The sequence below is a fragment of the Taudactylus pleione genome, unplaced genomic scaffold, assembly GCF_031769625.1.
Source record: "Taudactylus pleione unplaced genomic scaffold, aTauple2 ptg000282l, whole genome shotgun sequence".
Taxonomy (NCBI): Eukaryota; Metazoa; Chordata; class Amphibia; order Anura; family Myobatrachidae; genus Taudactylus; species Taudactylus pleione.
The window spans coordinates 16,782,255-16,800,797 of NW_028284684.1; the positions used below are offsets into that span (position 1 = coordinate 16,782,255).

The 18,543-nt window shown below is 47.4% G+C and overlaps 1 protein-coding gene across 3 annotated transcripts in view; it reads left to right on the plus strand.

Moving 5' to 3' along the window:
• Positions 1-17,618, plus strand: part of CCDC62 (coiled-coil domain containing 62) — a 46,167-nt gene extending 28,549 nt beyond the window's left edge. For all 3 annotated transcript variants that reach the window (XM_088482176.1, XM_088482177.1, XM_088482178.1), the window contains 2 exons: positions 13,135-13,217; positions 16,267-17,618. In XM_088482176.1, coding sequence (XP_088338302.1) covers positions 13,135-13,217; positions 16,267-16,297 — 114 coding nt within the window. In that variant the 3' untranslated portion in view covers positions 16,298-17,618. The remainder of the gene's footprint in view (positions 1-13,134; positions 13,218-16,266) is intronic.
• The last annotated feature ends 925 nt before the right edge of the window (positions 17,619-18,543 follow it).

Genomic DNA, 18,543 nt, shown 5'->3' on the forward strand with positions numbered 1-18,543 from the left:
ACCCATTATTGCTATCCTGCAAGTCATAGCCTGCAGGAATTAGTGCGGAGGATTTTAACTCAGAAAGGTTTACGTATGCGGCACCATCTGGTGCCGGGCCCCTTGCACGACCCCCTTAAAGGGCGTTGTTTCTCAGGATCCTCTCCTTTGAGGATCGCCGGGCGGGCCCCATTGTCGTCACTCGCTTGGAGTTACTTCACCATACTGCCCTTTTGAACTCGGGGTATCTCGCAATTTCTTGCAATTTACCCCTGTGTCACAGACTATCGCTCCCTGCCGGGGTTTTTCACAGTACATGAATTACCTCCGATACCACATCGGTCTGTCATTCCCCTTGCAGGGATTACCACAACGGCCACCCTGGTGGATGTCGTTTTATACGAAATACTAATTGGCGTGATATACGCCCTGTGGTTACTGACCAGTGGCTCTGCCGTGAACTGGATGGTATATTCGGCTCTTTCCCTCTCACATGGGGGGAGCCGTTCTCAAGTATTATTATCCCTGCTTTGGGGCTGGTAGCCAGGCTCATTCTGGATATAGAGAATGTCGATCCTGCACCAGTATCATACATCTCCCGTTTTCTGCCCAGCGGGTGGATCTCATAGCGGGAGTCTGGCTGTCCCCAGATACGAGGAGTCACAAAGGCCTCCTGTTTCCCATTCCCTGAGGGTCCTCACAAGTAATGGAAATCCCCTTCTGGGATGGATTTGTATGTTAATCATCGGGTTACAGGCATTAATACGCCTCCCATCCCGGCCTGGACGAATTTTACGGATCCGTAGGTGGTAACTTTGCCTGAAATCAATGTACTCGTTTTCAGGGCCTGTTGCCCGTCCTACCATGGCCATCGCATGGTGATGCTTTTGTGACGTTTTTCCCCTCCAACACGTCTGAGGTTCAAATATCTTTTTGCCGCTCACAAAATATGCAGTGGTCATATGTGGGATTACCTCATGGGATGCCGGTCTTCTAACTTTCAGGGTTTCGGCGGCGTCTGTATCCGCCGCAGTACCCTATGGCTGCGTTATGGGAAAGCAGAGGTGCACACTCCTTCCAGGGGGAAGTTCTTGTTTGGTCCTGACCTTGACAAGATCGTTGCATCATTGGCAGTATCACTAATGGGGAGATACCGTCTTTAGCTACTCCCACTACATTCGGACTAACTCTGTTAAGTCTTTTTGTCCTCAGGGTCAGCCTAAAGGCCTGTTTTTTCCTAGGCTGTCGGCCTCCACGGGGGCCACCATATCCAGTACCGAGCAGTCCTGGACTTCCGGACGACCCTGTTTCTACACCTGAGGATATACCCTCAGCCTGATGGGACAGGTCTACATCTGGGGAATTTCCAGAGTGAGGTACTGATTCTCAACGGCCTCTCATTGCTCATGCAGCCTCCTCACAGGCATTGTTACACGTGCCCTTCTTCAGAACTGATCAGGGCCTTACAATCCCAGAAAGCTATACAGTCTTTGTGGTAAGCAGAGCTATTTCGGCCAACCTCACTATCTCAGTGAGGGACTGGTTGTTCTACTTTCTTTTTGGGGCGGTGACCGACTGGTCCTCCTTTGCCTATACTCTGTCTCAAATCCCTGAATCAGATTCCAACGGTGCCTTGACTCAGGTGGAATCGTCCATGCTCCATCATCCGATGTTTGGAACCTGGGGATTTTATGGTATATCCGAGTATTCAGGATACGTACCTACGGGTACATACAGAGCCCTCTCATCAGCATGGGTTCAGGTTTGCTGTGCCACAGCAACACTTGTAAGTTTCGGGCTCTGCCTTTTGGGGCTGTCCTCAACTCCACCGGGGTTTACCAGCTTTATGGATTTTCTGACAGTTCACCTGTTCAGTGTATCCGAATGCTCCTTTCTCTGGACGGTCTCCTGCTTTTAGCAGGATCACCAAGGTACTTTACCGCCAGGTCAGGATAACCGGGGCTTCTTCTCGGCACAGATAATTAGTCAACGGAGGAAAAGTCCTCCCTGCATCCCTCACAGGGTTTTCTTCATCTGGGAGCACTGCTGGATTCTCAGAATCTGAGAATTTTTCTGGCGTAAGACAAGATCTCCACTCTTCAACTTCGAGTGTGCGGATATCTACGCAGTCGACATATGTCATTACTCTTTGTGATGCGCGGTCTACCAGAGTGTCTACCTTTTGGTAGGGTGGAATGTGCTCAGTTCCATTCCAGGCCTTGCCATAATTGACTCCCCTCCAGATGGATCGAGTTTTTTCCATCGGATCGCTGTTCGAACGATGATACTTTCTCCGGAGGCGAGTTGGTCTCTGTCCGGGTGGCTATGGCCATCTCGTCCAGGGTGTTCTTTGCTAAAGACAGTGTCTGGTCCGCATTCGTTTCGGGGCAGTTGGACGTCTGTCGCTTCTGCCCTGCCACTTAACTTGTTGATACTTTAAGCTGTCTTGGACTTTCACTCTGGCCTAACCCATTTGTCACGGTAAACCTGAATAGGTTCAGTCCGACAGTGTCACAACAGTGGCTTCCATCTAGGCAACACTGGTAGTTGGGTGGCAATGTTAGGAATGTCACCCATTCTGACATAGTCCAAGGGTCTTCTCCTGGCCAACTCTGCGGTGTTTATTCCCGGAGCTCTCCATTGGGAAGCGGGCTTCCTCAGCCGTCACGGCGTGCATCCCGGGGACTAGTCTCTTCTCCAAGAGAGGTTTCAACTCCTGGTGAGCAGAGGGGGCCTCCCTGAGGGGATTGATCCCCATGGCCTTCTGACTCGATCACACATTACCGGTGTTACAGTCCAGCTCTAGGAGTACTGAAGCTACCTTCAGTGACTCTTTGTCAGTGAAGTGGTCCTTCCACTTTGTGTACCTGTGTCCTCCGGTCTCCCTTCTTCCTCGAGGTCTTCGGAAGTTTAATTCGAGACGGAGGGGCTTTCCTTCTGGGGGCTCCAGGTCGTCCCAGACATCACTGGTACTAAGATTTTCGGAGTCTCCTCCTCGATGCTCCGTTCCTACTGCTTCACTATCTGGACCTGTTGTCTCAGGGTCCTTGTTTTTCCCTGGATCTGGATCGCTTGTCTTTAACTGCGCCCCTACTGTGGTCATCGGGCTTCCCTGGCTCTGTCTTCATTGAGATGTTTAGAGCAGATAGGCCAGACTTTGCTGGGATCTGCCACGGACTGTGGCATACATAATTCTTATGGTATCGTACCTGTCGATACGATCCTACGGTGTCCAGGATTTCCAGATATTCTGGCATTCCTTCCAGCTGGCTTGGGTTTCACCCTTGGCCTGGCCTTCCTGACAGTGCGGATCTCTACACTGTCGGTATGGTTAAGATATGGAATTGCTCCGCTCTGGTATCCAGTTCATCCTTTGGAGTGTTTTCTGGATTATGTCTCCACTTGTCCTCCCTAGGGACTCCTGGGGAGTTAGTAGTGGTTCTTTGTTCCCTCCGGGGACAGTCAATGGAACCGCTGGTTGTGATAGCCATTACATGGTCTATTGTTTAAGCTCTCTCTCTCTCTCTCTCTCTCTCTCTCTCTCTCTCAGGGTGTTTAAATCAACCAGGAGAGTGTCTGAATGGGGAGCGTTCTCATGTGGCTCCCTCTTCTGGAGGGCATCATGTCAGGGTGTGAGTTGCTCTCGCCCTGTGTTTCTTCTTAAAGTGGTTTTTAGGTTCCATATTATTCTGGAACTTATGGTATGGCCATTCAGTTCCCAGTCCTCTCGGCTGTTGTGGCCTCATGGACTGGGGTCTGGCCTCTTTGGCTTTATGTGATCCGTTCAAGTTCCTTATGGTAAGCGGACTCCTTATTGGTGGTCTGCGGTTTCTGGTTTTAACAGGAAACGATGGCCGGCCTATAATGAAATGTTGACTGGATGGCCTCGTATGTCTTCCTCAGGGGCCTACCCATGGGTGGGCATTTCTGTCGTTGAGGCTTGTTTTTTTCTCGGGCCGTGTAACCCTCGTGGGCGGCTCGTCGTGGCGCCTCGGCTGTTTTGCCTTACTAGGTGTCCACGTGGTCTTCTGTCCATACCTTTTTAAGGTTCTAGGCATTGGTTTCCTTTGCCTCTCAGGATGCTTCCTTTTTGGCGACGGATTCTCCTCTCAGCACAGGAGCGTCCCCACCCTTGGTTGAACTGCTTTGGGACATCCCCAAGGTCAACCCTGTGGACCCCCTATGGACCCTGAAGTAGAAAACAAGAGATATGGTAAGAACTTACCTTTGTTATCTCTGTTTCTACGAAGTCCATAGGGTCCACAGGGCGCCCGCCCTGACGCACCTGGCTTCATATGGGCTGTGTTACTGGTCACCGGCTTCCCGTCTCCTTTTCTGTGAGTATGGTTCTAGAGTGTTCCAGTTTTCTCTCTCTTTTTCTCTCCTCCTCCGGCCTTTGGCTACTTACAATCTGAGGTGCCTCTGGCTGGGGGGCGGGGTTATAGGGAGAGTGGACCCAAGTGCATCCTGGGAGCTAAAAGCTTTAACTGCGTGGTGCCCGGATTTGGTTCCCAACCTATACCCCAAGGTCAACCCTGTGGACCCTATGGACTTCGTAGAAACAGAGATAACAAAGGTAAGTTCTTACCATATCTCTTGTTTTTACAATGCAAAGTCAAACTTTTTTTGTTTTTGTTTTACGAAGTAGTTACTTTTTTGCTAATTACAGGTACTTTTAAAGAACTACTTCACTTTTACAGAACTATACCTAAATGGCTTTTGTTTGCTCTAAATTATGTATGTTTATTTCCTGCCCCGGGTGAATGTATTTCAGCATGTCATACTATCATGATAATTGATTTGAATGTGCCAGCTTGGACACTGTAATTATAGCAGTATAATTTACCAAGGGAGCTAGGTTGCCTCTCTCAACTGCCTACATGCATTCTCACTTAATGTACGTATATACATTATGTGGCCAAAAGCATGTGGACACCTGAACAACTCATATTTCTACATCAGGGTCCATAGGGTATCCACAGGATACCTTGGGGTATAGGTGATGACGTCAGGCTTCGGGTACCATAGAGTTAACTTTTCAGCCTCCCAGGATGCATCAGGGTCCTCCTATACCCCGCCCCCGAGCCAAGGCATCTGTTTCATTGGTGCCTGGCTCAGAGTCGGAGCACCTGTTTAGAGGGGGGCTAAGAATGGCCCCTGAAGTTTCTTTCAAGGCAGCTGTGGCTGCACATCTGGGAGTACAACATGGACAGTCACTGCTGACGTCCATGCGGTCTCCCCTACACCCCGCCGGTACCAGAACGCCGGTACTGATCCGGGGATGCTGGTAAGTGTCTGGGGTCACGGCTAGCGGTGACCCCAGATGCTTCGGACCATGGCCGGATCTAAGGGGAGCAGGTAAGCAGCGGGGGTCCCGCGGTGGGTCCCTGGTGAGAACATGGACCACAATCCCCAGACAGGGGGCTCCCTGGGGACTGGCTGCAGCGTGGAGCCAGGTACTAACCTGCGCTTCCACTATCCACCTGGGACAGCGGGCCGCAGCTGAGCGGCAAGCGCTGCGGTGTCCCAGGGGTTAATTGCATGCCAGGGGAGCCGGCGCCTCCCCCGCTGCACACAGCCCTCTCTGCGTTGCCGATTGGTCCTGTGGCAGCGCTCCTCCCCCAGGCTGGCCTCCTCTCTGCCCCCTCGGTGGCCATCTTTGCATGGTGAACGCTGCTGGAAGCTGCTGATCGGTGGCATCGCGGTCTGGGTCCTCCGGCATACCTCTCCTCCGTTGGCTTAAGCTCAGTGTATGCAGCGCTGTGTCCTACCAGACTCTGTGTCTGTGTAGTTGAGAAACAGCGCTGATAGTGCAGGGATTAATTTCTTCAGCATTGTATGTGACTTCTGCTAGCGCTGCTGCTTGTACTTTCACTTTCTACTGTCAGCCATTTTACTGTCCCTGCTCTTACTCTGCTAAAGCCCTTGCGGTGCGGTGATTGCAGGGTGTTTCTCCCACTATACTAACGAGTATCAGTGAGAGGGGTCACATACTTCCCATCATGTCTGAGTGAATTTCCTCTCCAGCTTATGTACTAAGTGCAATGTACCAATAGTGGAGGGGGAGGGTAATTCGGAGGGGCAGTGTTATTTATTGGCACGGCCAATTACTGTCACAGCTCCGGTACCGGAACCTCCCTGGGCTTGTTTCGCTAAGGCGCTTACAACCCTAGTGGGCCAGTTAGCTCCGCCACCTGCGTTTTCCCAGATGGGATTGTCCCAGCAGTCAGTGGTGTCGTCACCCAAGCAGGGTATCCCGAGACAACTGATGGTACCCCACAGTCTCCCTATTTCCCCTCCCCAGGTGTCACAGGAGCCTGCGTGGGTTAATTCTCTGACATCTTCAGTACAGCATTTGTCGGATGTTTTGCGGCCACATAAGCGGCCTGTGGCATCTCTGCTCCTTATGAGGATGACGACATGACGTCCGATGATGGGGAGATTCTGGATCTATCTGACCAGGAACCTCTCCGTACTAAAGAGTCGGACGCTAAGTCAAGGGTATATATTCCTGGCCTTATTCGGGCAGTCCGCACGGCTTTAGTTATTGAGGATGATGATCCTCCGGTGTCCAAATCCAAATATGCCTTTTTCAAGGATATTAAGGGTGACGCCACAGTGTTTCCTCTTTCTGGTCAGGTAGTAGACCATTTAGAGGAGGCGTGGAAACGGTATCAGCCTCAGAGGCGCTTAGTCGTGGCTTATCCGTTTGCTGACAATTATTTTTCTAAGTGGGAATCCCCTCCGCAGGTGGATTCCCATGTGACACGCCTAGTCAGAAGTGCCACTATGCCCATGCCTTCCATGTCCTCCTTGAAGGATGCTACGGACCACAAGGTGGAAATCTGCCTAAAGTCCATTTATTCCCTTGCGGGGGGGCGTCCAGTCCGGCTATGGCCGTTTGTTGGGTAGCCAGAGCTATGGAGCGCTGGGCTGATAGTTTGGAGGCATCTTTGGACTCGGCTGAGCAGGCCGAGTTGGTGGGCAATCTCCGGGACTCGGCCACTTACATCAATGAAGCGGCCTTGGATATCAGTATCCTCACCTCTAGAATTTCTTCTGCAGCTGTTGCTGCTCGTCGCACCTTATGGTTGCGATCTTGGAAAGCGGACGCTGATTCCAAAAAGGGCTTAGAAGGTTTGCCTTTTAATGGAGAAGCCCTATTTGGTCCGGATCTGGACAAAATTGTAGCTACGCTGGCAGCAGCCAAATCTGCATGTCTCCCGTCTGCTACGGTCCCTTCAAGTTCTGGTACGTCGTCCTTTCGGCCTTACAGGGCCCAGGCTAGGCCTAAAGCACAGTCTTTTCCCCGACAGGCTGGGCCCAAGAAATCGGCCAAGTCCAGGAAACAGGCCTGGAGTACCAGACGTCCGTCCCTTAAGTCAGATGACAAGCCTGCGGCCTGACGGTCTGGGCCTCCCTTTGGGGGATCCCAAAGTGGGAGGCCGCCTGCTTCAGTTCGCCCAGTGTTGGTCGATAACTACTATGGACACCTGGGTTCACGAGGTGGTTTCTCACGGGTATGCCCTCTCCTTTCGGCACAGGCCTCCATCCCGGGTTCTTCACCACAGGCCTTCCACTAGACCGGACAAAGCCTTGGAACTGCGGAAGGTTTTGCACACTATGCTCCTGGCTGGAGTTATAGTGCCTGTTCCATTCTCCCAGAGGGGCCAGGGTTTCTATTCCAATCTGTTTTTGGTGCAGAAATCCAATGTGTCTTACCGTCCAATACTCAACCTCAAGGCCCTCAACAAGTCCTTGAGGGTGCCTCGGTTTCGGATGGAGACCCTTCGGTCCATTATTCTGGCGCTGGAACCTGGGGATTACATGGTGTCATTGGACATTCAGGACGCTTACCTGCATGTCCCTATTCTTTTGCGCCATCAGCAATACCTTAGGTTTGCAATCCGCAATGAGCATTTCCAGTTCCGGGCGCTGCTTTTTGGACTGGCGAACACTCCACGAGTGTTCACCATGGTCATGGCGGCTCACCTGCGGAAGCAGCGAGTCCGAATGTTACCGTATCTGGACGACCTTCTGTTGTTGGCAGGGTCTCCAGAGCTCCTTCTATGCCATCTGGACCTGACGATTGCAGTGCTGCAGCTTCACGGCTGGTTGATAAACTGGCAAAAGTCCACCCTGACCCCGTCTCAGAGGATCCTGCACCTCGGAGCCTTGTTGGACTCCAGGCAGCAGCGGATCTTTGTGACGGAGGAAAAGATCTCTGCTTTGCAGTTCAGGGTGCGCAGTTGTCTGCAGTGTTGCCGAGTGTCTGTGCACTCGGCGATGTGGTTGCTGGGCTCCATGGTGTCAGTATTCGACATGGTGGAATATGCCCAGTTTCACTCCAGACCTCTGCAGCAATTGATCCTATCCAAATGGAATGGACTGCCTCAGAATCTAAAGTCCCAGATGATGGTGCTCACTCCAGGGGTTCGCCTGTCTCTAGCCTGGTGGTTGCAGACGACCCACCTCAACAAGGGTCGCCCATTTTGGGTGGCGAACTGGGTCCTGTTAACAACGGACGCCAGTCTCCGGGGCTGGGGAGCGGTCACGGCTCCACACTTGTTCCAGGGCAGGTGGACTCAGGCAGAAAAGGAGCTTCCAATAAACATCTTGGAACTCCGCGCGGTGTTCAATGCTCTCCAGCAGGCACATCGGGTTCTCCAAGGTCACCCTGTGCAGGTCCAGTCGGACAACGCCACCACCGTGCCCTACATAAATCGACAAGGAGGAACCCGAAGTCGGGCGGCACTCGTAGAGGTGTCCCGCATTCTGGTCTGGGCGGAGCGCAATCTCCCAGCTCTATTAGCAGTGTTCATCCCAAGAGTCCTCAACTGGGAAGCGGATTTTCTCAGCCGGCAGGACGTACATCCGGGAGAATGGTTTTTGCACCAAGACGTCTTTCAACTTCTGGTGGATAGGAGGGGTCTTTCAGAGATAGACCTCATGGCGTCCCGGCACAACAACATGTTGCCGGTGTACGGGTCTCGAACAAGAGACGAAAAGGCGTCTCTGATGGATGCTCTGTCCGTCCAGTGGACATTCCAGTTTGCCTACCTCTTTCCTCCGTTTTCCCTTCTTCCGCGGGTAATCCGGAAATTCAAACAGGAAGGAGGTACGCTCCTGTTGATAGCTCCCGAGTGGCCCAGGCGGCACTGGTTCTTGGACCTCCAGAGTCTGTCAGTGGACATTCCTCTGCGGTTACCACTGCGGCCGGATCTGCTGTCACAGGGTCCTTGTCTTCACTCGGACCTGACTCGGCTGTCTTTGATGGCGTAGCTGTTGAAACGGCCATGTTAAGGTCCAGGGGATTTTCCGGCTCTGTGGTGCAAACCATGCTAAGAGCTCGGAAGCCATCCTCTGCAAGAATATACCATCGTGTGTGGCATACGTTCTTCCAGTGGTGTCGACCTAGAGGTTATACCCCTCTGGAGTTCCGCCTCTCTAGAGTGTTGGCTTTCCTACAGACCATGGGCTTCGCCTTGCTTCCCTGAAGGTGAAGGTGTCTGCCCTGTCAGTCTGGTTCCATCGTAGGATTGCTGCGCTCCCTGATGTGCGCACCTTTATACAAGGTGTTCTTCGCATTCAGCCACCTTTTGTTCCACCAGTGGCTCCTTGGGATTTGGCTGTGGTCCTCAAAGCTCTCCAGGAACCGTTCGAACCACTGGGCTCAGTGGACCTTAAATGGCTTACAGCTAAAACAATATTCCTTCTGGCCATTGCTTCGGCCAGATGTGTTTCTGACTTAGGGGCTCTCTCCTGTAGACCCCCTTTTCTGATTTTTCATAGGAACAGGGCTTTGCTGCGCACTCGTCCTGGATTCCTTCCTAAAGTGGTTTCAAGTTTCCACATCAACGAGGACATCGTTGTGCCGGCTTTTAATTCACCTGATCTTTCAGTGGATGAGGCCACTTTGGATGTTATGCGGGCCTTAAGGATTTATGTTGACCGCACTTCTTCTTTTAGGAAGTCGGATGACTTGTTTGTCCTCTATGGCTTCCGTAAAAGAGGTTGGCCTGCTTCAAAGCAAACTTTGGCAGGTTGGATTCATATGGCAATTTCAGAAGCTTATCTTTGTGAAGGCCTTCCGGTTCCATCCTCTGTGAGGGCTCATTCCACTAGGTCTGTGGGTCCTTCGTGGGCAGCTCGACATGGTGCCTCTGCAGTCCAGATCTGCAAGGCTGCCACGTGGTCCTCTGTTCATACCTTTGTGAGGTATTACGCTTTTTACACCTTTACCTCTCAGGATGCTTCCTTCAGGCGGTGGATTCTCCTTTCTGCACAGGAGCGTCCCCACCCTTAAAGGATACTGCTTTGGGACATCCCCAAGGTATCCTGTGGATACCCTATGGACCCTGATGTAGAAAATTATGAGAGATGGTAAGAACTTACCTTTGTTATCTCTATTTCTACGAAGTCCATAGGGTTCCACAGGACTCCCGCCCTGTCGCACCTGTGCTGCAGATGGGCTTTACTCTGGTCACCGGTTTTTCCGTCTCTCTCTGTGATTCTTGTGTGTGTCCAGATCTTTCTTCTCTCTCTTCCTTCTCCTCCTCCGGCCTATGGCTTGATACGTAACTGAGATGCCTTGGCTCGGGGGCGGGGTATAGGAGGGGGACCCTGATGCATCCTGGGAGGCTGAAAAGTTAACTCTATGATGCCTGACGTCATCACCTATAACCCAAGGTATCCTGTGAAACCCTATGGACTTCGTAGAAATAAAGATAACAAAGGTAAGTTCTTACCATATCTCATATTTTTGAACTTTTTATTCCAAAACAACCATGGGCATTACAATGGAGCTGACCTACCTTTTGCTACTATGACAGCCTCCACTCTTGTGAGAAGGCTTTACATTAGATTGCGGAATAAGCAATCATTCAGCCACAAGAGCATTAGTGAGGTTGGATGATGAGGCCTGGCTCACACTCAGCGTTACAGTTCATTCTAAAGGTGTAAGAGCACTTTGTAGGCCAGTAAAGTTGTTCCCCAGCAACCCATTTTTTTACGTTGTCTTGCTTCGACATAAGGTTTTGGGTCTCGTGAACAGAGACTTCTCTGTAAATGTGCAGACCCTGCACCCATATTTTTTATACTAACCTCTCTGAAGTCCCGCGTTGGCTTTAGCAGCGCTACACAAAACCCCCGGAAAATGGCTGCGGCAGCTATTCTCCCTGCGTTTTGCGCATGTGCAGTAGGGAGATTGCATATGCAGTAGACACTGGGCACAGACTCGTGCCAGAGTCTCCTGCTTCGTCACTGAGCTTTCGGCCGCCGGGAAGAGAGATGGGGAGAGGGCTCTGGACGGGGAATGAACACAGGCCCCTCCTCTCTTAAAATGCCTCTGATATTAATGTGATATTTTTTGCTTTAATTGCATATTTGTGTAGAGTTAAACAGATGGAGAGTGTGTAATTTTTTTAAATCAAGTATTTTGTATTGAGAGACTTTTGTTGGAAAGAAAACAGTTAAAAGAACAATAGAACAAAAACGGCGGCATCACAGCTGGCAAGCTGAAATGCTGCCAATACAGAAACCAATATGACAGTCAGGTGTGCTTAGTAAGTTAATGAGACCAAATAGTAAGCAGGTCCCTGTATATAAACAAAAGCCCATGTACAAGTGAGCATATATAGGGGTCAATCCAATCACCATCGCGACTATCAACCTGGTCGGTCGTTAAGCTGTGGGTGGTAACCCACAGCTTAACGATCGACAAGGAGGCAGCCGTTCAGGATGCAAGCGGCCGCCCTGATTCTGCGCCACTGCTTGCATCTAACGACCGCCTCTGAATGAGGTCCAATATTCCAATCCCCACCTTACATACAAATCCTGATCAAAACGCCAAACCATGGTGGCCTGGCTTTAAAGCAAATACGCGCTATAGCGCTTATTTTACCCACAAGTGCGGACCAGGGACTACATTTTTCAAAATGGGAGGGTCCTCAGGGACGCTGCCGGTCAATCCCCTGGCTCCTAGTTAGATGATTGAGGTCTCCCCTGGCCCAGCTGCATGACAAGGGGTGGAGCCAGCAGCAGCTCATACGTGAGGACTGGTGTACACTGCGGCCTAGCCCCCCCGGAGTGAAGACAGCATCCTGTATACAGAAGTTGCCGCGGACCAGGCAAAGACACTGCGCGTGTGGCTGCATTCCCGGTTCAAATAAGTGGATAGCGCCGCCGTAGTGTGGTGGAGGGGGGGTTGGTGCGGTAGCAGGTGGCGGTCTGGTTATGGTGATACTATGGCAGGGAGACACACAAAGTGGGGACTGATCAGCCCAGGGCTGGAAATCCTCAGGAAGTGGGGTTCCCCCTTCCTGGAGGCATTGGGTAGCTTCCCGAACTTACAGACATGCTGTGCTATATACACAGTACAGCGTCTGAATGACAGTTCCCACGTGGTTCTCTGCACTGTAGTGCTATTTGGCTGAGAGTGGTCTTTTATTTTTGGGGTCTCTACTTTCCGAGGATTTCCAGCCCTGGGCTGACCAGTTTGGTGCTGGGTTTACATTATAGCTGTGTGTCTCCCTGCTATAGTGTAAGCCCCTCCCACTCCCTGCTGGTTCAGCCCGGTGTTGAGTACTGGAAATTAGGGGGGACCCCACACCGGTTTTTCCCTCAATTTTCCAGTACCAGACCAGGCTCAGATGTCCTGAGTCAGTTATGCTTTTGGGAGGCACCCCATGCAATATTTTTTTTAAAATAAATAAATAACCCTTTATTTAATCCTTTTAACGGAAATGCCTGCACAGATCATACTTGGAATCCACTGCTGACAAATCAAAGCATGAATCTACTAACAGAGTCTATTGTAAACATGGCAAATCGACTGATCTTGCTCACAACAGAAATCGCGTAGAATCACGATGGAATGTAAATAGTCAAATGCACAGATTTAGTACATTTGTATTTACGATTGTAAAATGTTCTGGCAATTTCCAGCGATTCGGGTTCGACTTCAAACACGATTCTAAGTAAATTTGCCCCCTATAATCTTCTTTGTGAGTGTAGCAGAGCTAATGGTTTCTGTACCAAGGACTTAATAGTTTTGTTTATATAAGAGTCACACTCTACCTGTTCTAGTTCAAAACATAATAATAGATTGATTACAGATTATTTGTTTTCTTTATTCATTATTATTTTATTTTATAGAACACAACAGAAAGCTCCCTGGAAACCAATATTCAACAACTTGAGAACATGGATGCTAAAAAAGAGAATTTGGACAGCTCACGGTAACATTTTGGTGCACATCAAAGGCTTATGTACAGTATGTTTATAAAATATAAAGTATTTGTACGAGGGTTGTTCAAAAAGTAATGCCTAAATGCTCATAACTCTGAAATAATATGCAACATTTATTTGAAACTTTGTCAGTTTGTACTTTAATATGTCTGCTAACTATATATGTAGTTTTGTTTAGGTAGTCCAAGAAATACCATGGAATCCAAGATGAAACAAAGAGCCATCATTGAATTTCTGGAAAAAGAAGGCTGCAGTGCTACAGAAATCCACAGAAGACTGAAGAAAGTGTATGGTGAGCGTACAATTGACTATAGCAATGTCAGAAGCTGGATGAAGCGTTTTCAATCGGGAGAATCGTCCGTGTGCGACAAACCTCGTGGTGGCAGACCATCAACTGCAGTGACAGCAGAGAACCGACACAAAGTCGATGCCATGATTCAGAAAGACCATTGTGTGACTATCAGTGATGAACTGGAATGTAGCCATGGCACTGTAGAACCACTAATCAATGATTTGGGATATCGTAAAGTGTGTGCTAAATGGGTTCCAAAGCAATTAACCAGGGATCATAAGACCCAGAGGGTGGAAGCGTGCAATGACCTTTTGACCAACTTTGAAGCCAACCCTGAGATGTTTTTGGAAAATGTCATTACAGGAGATGAGACCTGGGTATTCCTTTATGACCCAGAATCAAAGGCCTAATCAAAGCAATGGAATCACCCAAGTTCACCTAGGCCCAAAAAGTTTAAATCACAGCGATCCGTAAACAAAGTCATGGCCACATTCTTCTGGGATTGCCGAGGTGTTATTCTCATCGATTACTTGGAACAAAACCAATCAATCAACAGTGATCGATACATTATTACACTGAAGAAGCTGAAAGAAGCCATCTGCAAAAAAAAAGGTCAACAATTCGACTGTCAAATGTCATCTTACACCACGACAATGCCAGACCTCACACTTCGATGGCAACATCTGCGGCTATTGCCAAACTGGGGTGGGCAATAATGCCACATCCACCATACAGTCCTGTATGGTGGATGGCCCCTTCTGACTTTCATCTGTTTGGCCCTCTCAAATACTGTCTGCGTGGTCAACATTTTGAAGACATAAAGGTTGTTTAAAACGTCATATGTTTCTGGGTCAAACACCAACCACTGGAATTTTTCCAAAGTGGATTCACAGCTTGGGTTGAGAGGTGAGAAAATGTTTGAGGGCAGATGGTGAATTTTTTGAGTACAGTCATTCTGTTACTAAGACTTCAAAGTATTTTACTGCAAATTTTCAAATCTGTATCTATAATAAAATTTGAGTTGTGAGCAGTTAGGCATTACTTTTTGAACAACCCTCGTATTATACCTGGCCTATAATGGCTGTGCTGGTCTGGTATTAGTGGGCAAAGCATTACTGTAACATGATACTCATGACCTCTCACTGTGCTTCTGCTACTGTTGTTCACCTTTTGGTATTTGCCTGGATCATTTCACCATTTATGCTGGGCAGCTCGGGCGGAAAACTTGCATGTTGTATCCGTGCTTGCTGATATCATCAGGAACTGGATTTAAAAGTTTGCTTACTGCATAAACTGTAGCTATGCCTGAGGAATAGGTATTGCTGGCATCCGTGTTACTTTTAATTGTCTTCTTTTCAGTAACCCATTGCATACTCGACTTGTATTTTGACATACCTGTCCACAAGTTACCTTTTGACCTTGGTACTGTATGTATTCTGTCCCATAGCAACTGTCTAAACACTTCAGCTGTGTCTTGATGCAATTCTAATCTGCTTAGTAGGCTAGTGAAGGGGGCTGCAATTTGGGGTTTCCTAAAACGAAACCCATGACCACTTGCGGGTATGGCTGGCAAAGACTGGACTTCAGTTAGTTTCTGTGCCGCAGTTTACTGCTAGCGGCAAAATGGACCTTTGTCAGTGTGCGGCAGTCACACAGGTCAACTACAAACCTAATGTCCTATATAGGTTAAAATACAGAGCAATTCTAGTATTATATTATTTAACCAACATGGATACATTCATTCAGTTGTAAAGATTCTTACAATATCACCAAATTCTATACAGCTTAATTCAGACTTAAACTAGCTGCTAAACCTTCCAAAGTACAGATTCCAAATAGCAAATAATTAAATATCATGAAACAGTCCTACCAAGCAAATGCAAAGTTGAATTTATAGGGGCAAAGTATAAAAAAAAAATAAAAAAAAAAATATATATAACGGGTACTTAAAATAAGGACTCAGTAGGCAGATTTCTGGTAAATATAAGGTGTCTCTTTAATGGCAGCAGACACTGAAGAACAGCATACTCAGGCTTTAGGCCTGGAAACACAGGTACATACAGAAAATTAGTAATTGACCATAAAAGGTCCCAGCACTCCTCGTGCTTAGCAGTCACTCTGCTGCAGTGGCCTGAGCCCCAATCGGCCATACTTTCCCAGTATAGCCCTTGGTCCCTGGCACTACAGTCACTTTCCCTACTAACTGGCCTCTAACGGGCATCAGTGCGTTGGACTAGGTGATAGAGAGTTTTAAACTCTTTCTCTGCTGCTGATTTCCTGCTGGCTCTGGGAGACCTGGAAAACCCGAATTTTAAACTCTTTCTCTGCTGCTGATTTCCTGCGGGCTCTGGGAGACCTGGAAAACCCGAATTTTAAACTCTTCCTCTGCTGCTGATTTCCTGCGGGCTCTGGGAGACCTGGAAAACCTGGAATTCCATATTTCCATTTTGAGCTGTGCAGCCCAGAAATCCCGGAGTACCAAACTTCTACTGCAGAATGTGCCAGTTTGTTTTCCTCTCCCTTTGGGGGGAGCTGATCCCACCAGAATGTGGGCAATTCAGGAGAGATACTACCCCTCTCACCACAATATAAATATATCTATAATATGTATGTATGTATATGTTTTGGGGATTCAGGACACATTTACATGCAGTATATCTATTGAAGCCTTGTCATATTTTTATAATGTGCAGGAGAGTAAATTTTATTTCTTATACAATATGATAATTTTTGTTTTTGCTCAACAGACTTTTATTTCAAACTGAAAACCAGTATTAACTACCTTGAAGTGCTGAAGAAAGAATAATCTTGCCAATTCTAGCATTTCACAGAATATCAGAAGGTTTTAAGGAGTGATTGCAACAAAGATAATGTTTTTTATCAAGTATATACCAGTTTCTATATTAACTAATTGCTGTATTTTTGTATACCTATTTGATAAAAAAAACTTATGTGAATCTGTAAATTATAACCTATATGAAATAACACTATTTTGTGTATGAAAGAATATAAAACCAATCGTGTTTAACAATTGCGCCAATGCCGCCTGAGTCAAACACCTCTTAAGGAAGGTATCCTACTTCCATAGTAAAAAGCCAAAGACAATCAATAGAAGTGAAAAGCCTGGGCACATTTTATAGTATAAAAACAAGAAAGAATAATATCTTATTAAACAGTATTTCTCATTTCTTGTTTTTTTTTTTGTTTTTTTTAACAAGTTTATTTGTAGATTTTACAGAAGTGAAATAATACAACTATACATAATCCAATACAGAGGTATATGAAATATTCAGATCGACAAAACAATATGATATCATGTTGGCACATATATCAACAATCCAAACTAATTAGAATAGATCATATAGAGCAATACAAAATATTGGAAATTATACATGGAAAGCAGAACTACGTAGGGGGTAGAGAGATGAAAAAGAAAGAGAAGGAAAGAAGAGAAAAGAGGGGAATATGGGAGTTAGAGAGGAGGATATGGGAGTTAGAGAGGAGACCGAGTCCAGACTTCAACAAATAGGTGGATTATGATCATTAAAGTAGAAGGTTCGAAAAGCCTGAGGGTGGGGATCTATGTGGTGTGGTGTTGTTGTAAAGAAACCAGTCACCCCAAACTATAAGAAAGTGTTATGGAGGTAAGCTGAAATTTTCTCCATGGCCGCCACATGCCAGATTTTATTTATGAGTTGTTGGCGAGGAGGAGGGTTGATATCTTTCCAGTGCCTTGCAACTAAACATCGAGCTGCATTTAAGATATGTGAAGAAAGCTTGTCAGCATGTGGGTTGAGGCCCTCAAGTGGACAGCCAAGGAGAAAAGACCAGGGAGATTTAGTCAGTGGCTCATTTCTTGTTTTAATCTTCCACTAATGGTAAGATTTGATAGTGACTCACAACATGAAAATTAATACAATGTAGTGCAGACAATTCCTCATACGTGTCATGTATATATTAAGTGCAAGAAAAATATATAACATCTAGAAATTGGTCATCCATATCTACAGTATATATGTAAGGAAAAAACCCTCATGGGAAAACCATAGTAGCTTTTCTCTCCAAATAAGACACCTGTCATGTAGTAACTGAAGAGATATCCCGGGTTAAGCCTCAGCCAGATGGGTAATCAAGGGACCAACTCCACATTGTTTCTGGAAAGGTCCCTTGATTCCCCATCTGGCTGAGGCTTAACCCAGGACATCTCTTCAGTTACTACAGCCACTAATTCACCTCATTCTGGTATGAGTCCATCTTCACCTGTGATGGTGTATCAACATATATTGAGCCCATTTATTGTTTAAGTGCTTTTTTTAACTTTAGATGATCCATAAAAAAAAAAGATTGCTTTTTACTGTATAGATTACATGACGGGTCACTAGAATCAAGCGCTTATTTAACAGAGGTCAACACAGCTTACTCTCATGACTCTGCAGCTCCAAAATATAATACAAGTGAATGAATCAGTACACACATGCTTTTGTGTAAAGGGCGTGATTCAGAGTTGTATACTAATGCAAATTCATTTGTGAATTGTGCCACTTAGCAACTGCTAAAACATGCTAATGCATCAGGTGGCAGATATTGTATTGAGAAGCCCTCCAGAGTCCTCATAGCTCCCCGCAACTGTGTACACAAATACAGCATTGTAAGCAGATCCGGAAAACCTTGACTCCTCGAGTGAGTCTATGGTCACTCAGAATGGCCGTGGTAACTTTTGCCGGACCTCTCCGTAACCACCCACAAAATATTTTTTTTTTTCGTGTACAGACCTAGTTAGCGAAGGGACACGGCGGGGTTACGGTATCGGCAAGTGCTTACACACTTGCCGATGCCGGCAGCAACAAAGCGATGGCAGGGACCATGCTACTTTAACAGTTTTTGTCCATTTTTGACAATCGGCAATTTGCTCCCAAATGCTGGAAAATGGACATAAACTTATTTGAACAAACTGTTTAGATCAGACATTTAACAAACTGGTCTGACTACCATTTTAATCTGTTTTCTGGCATTTAGGAGTAAAT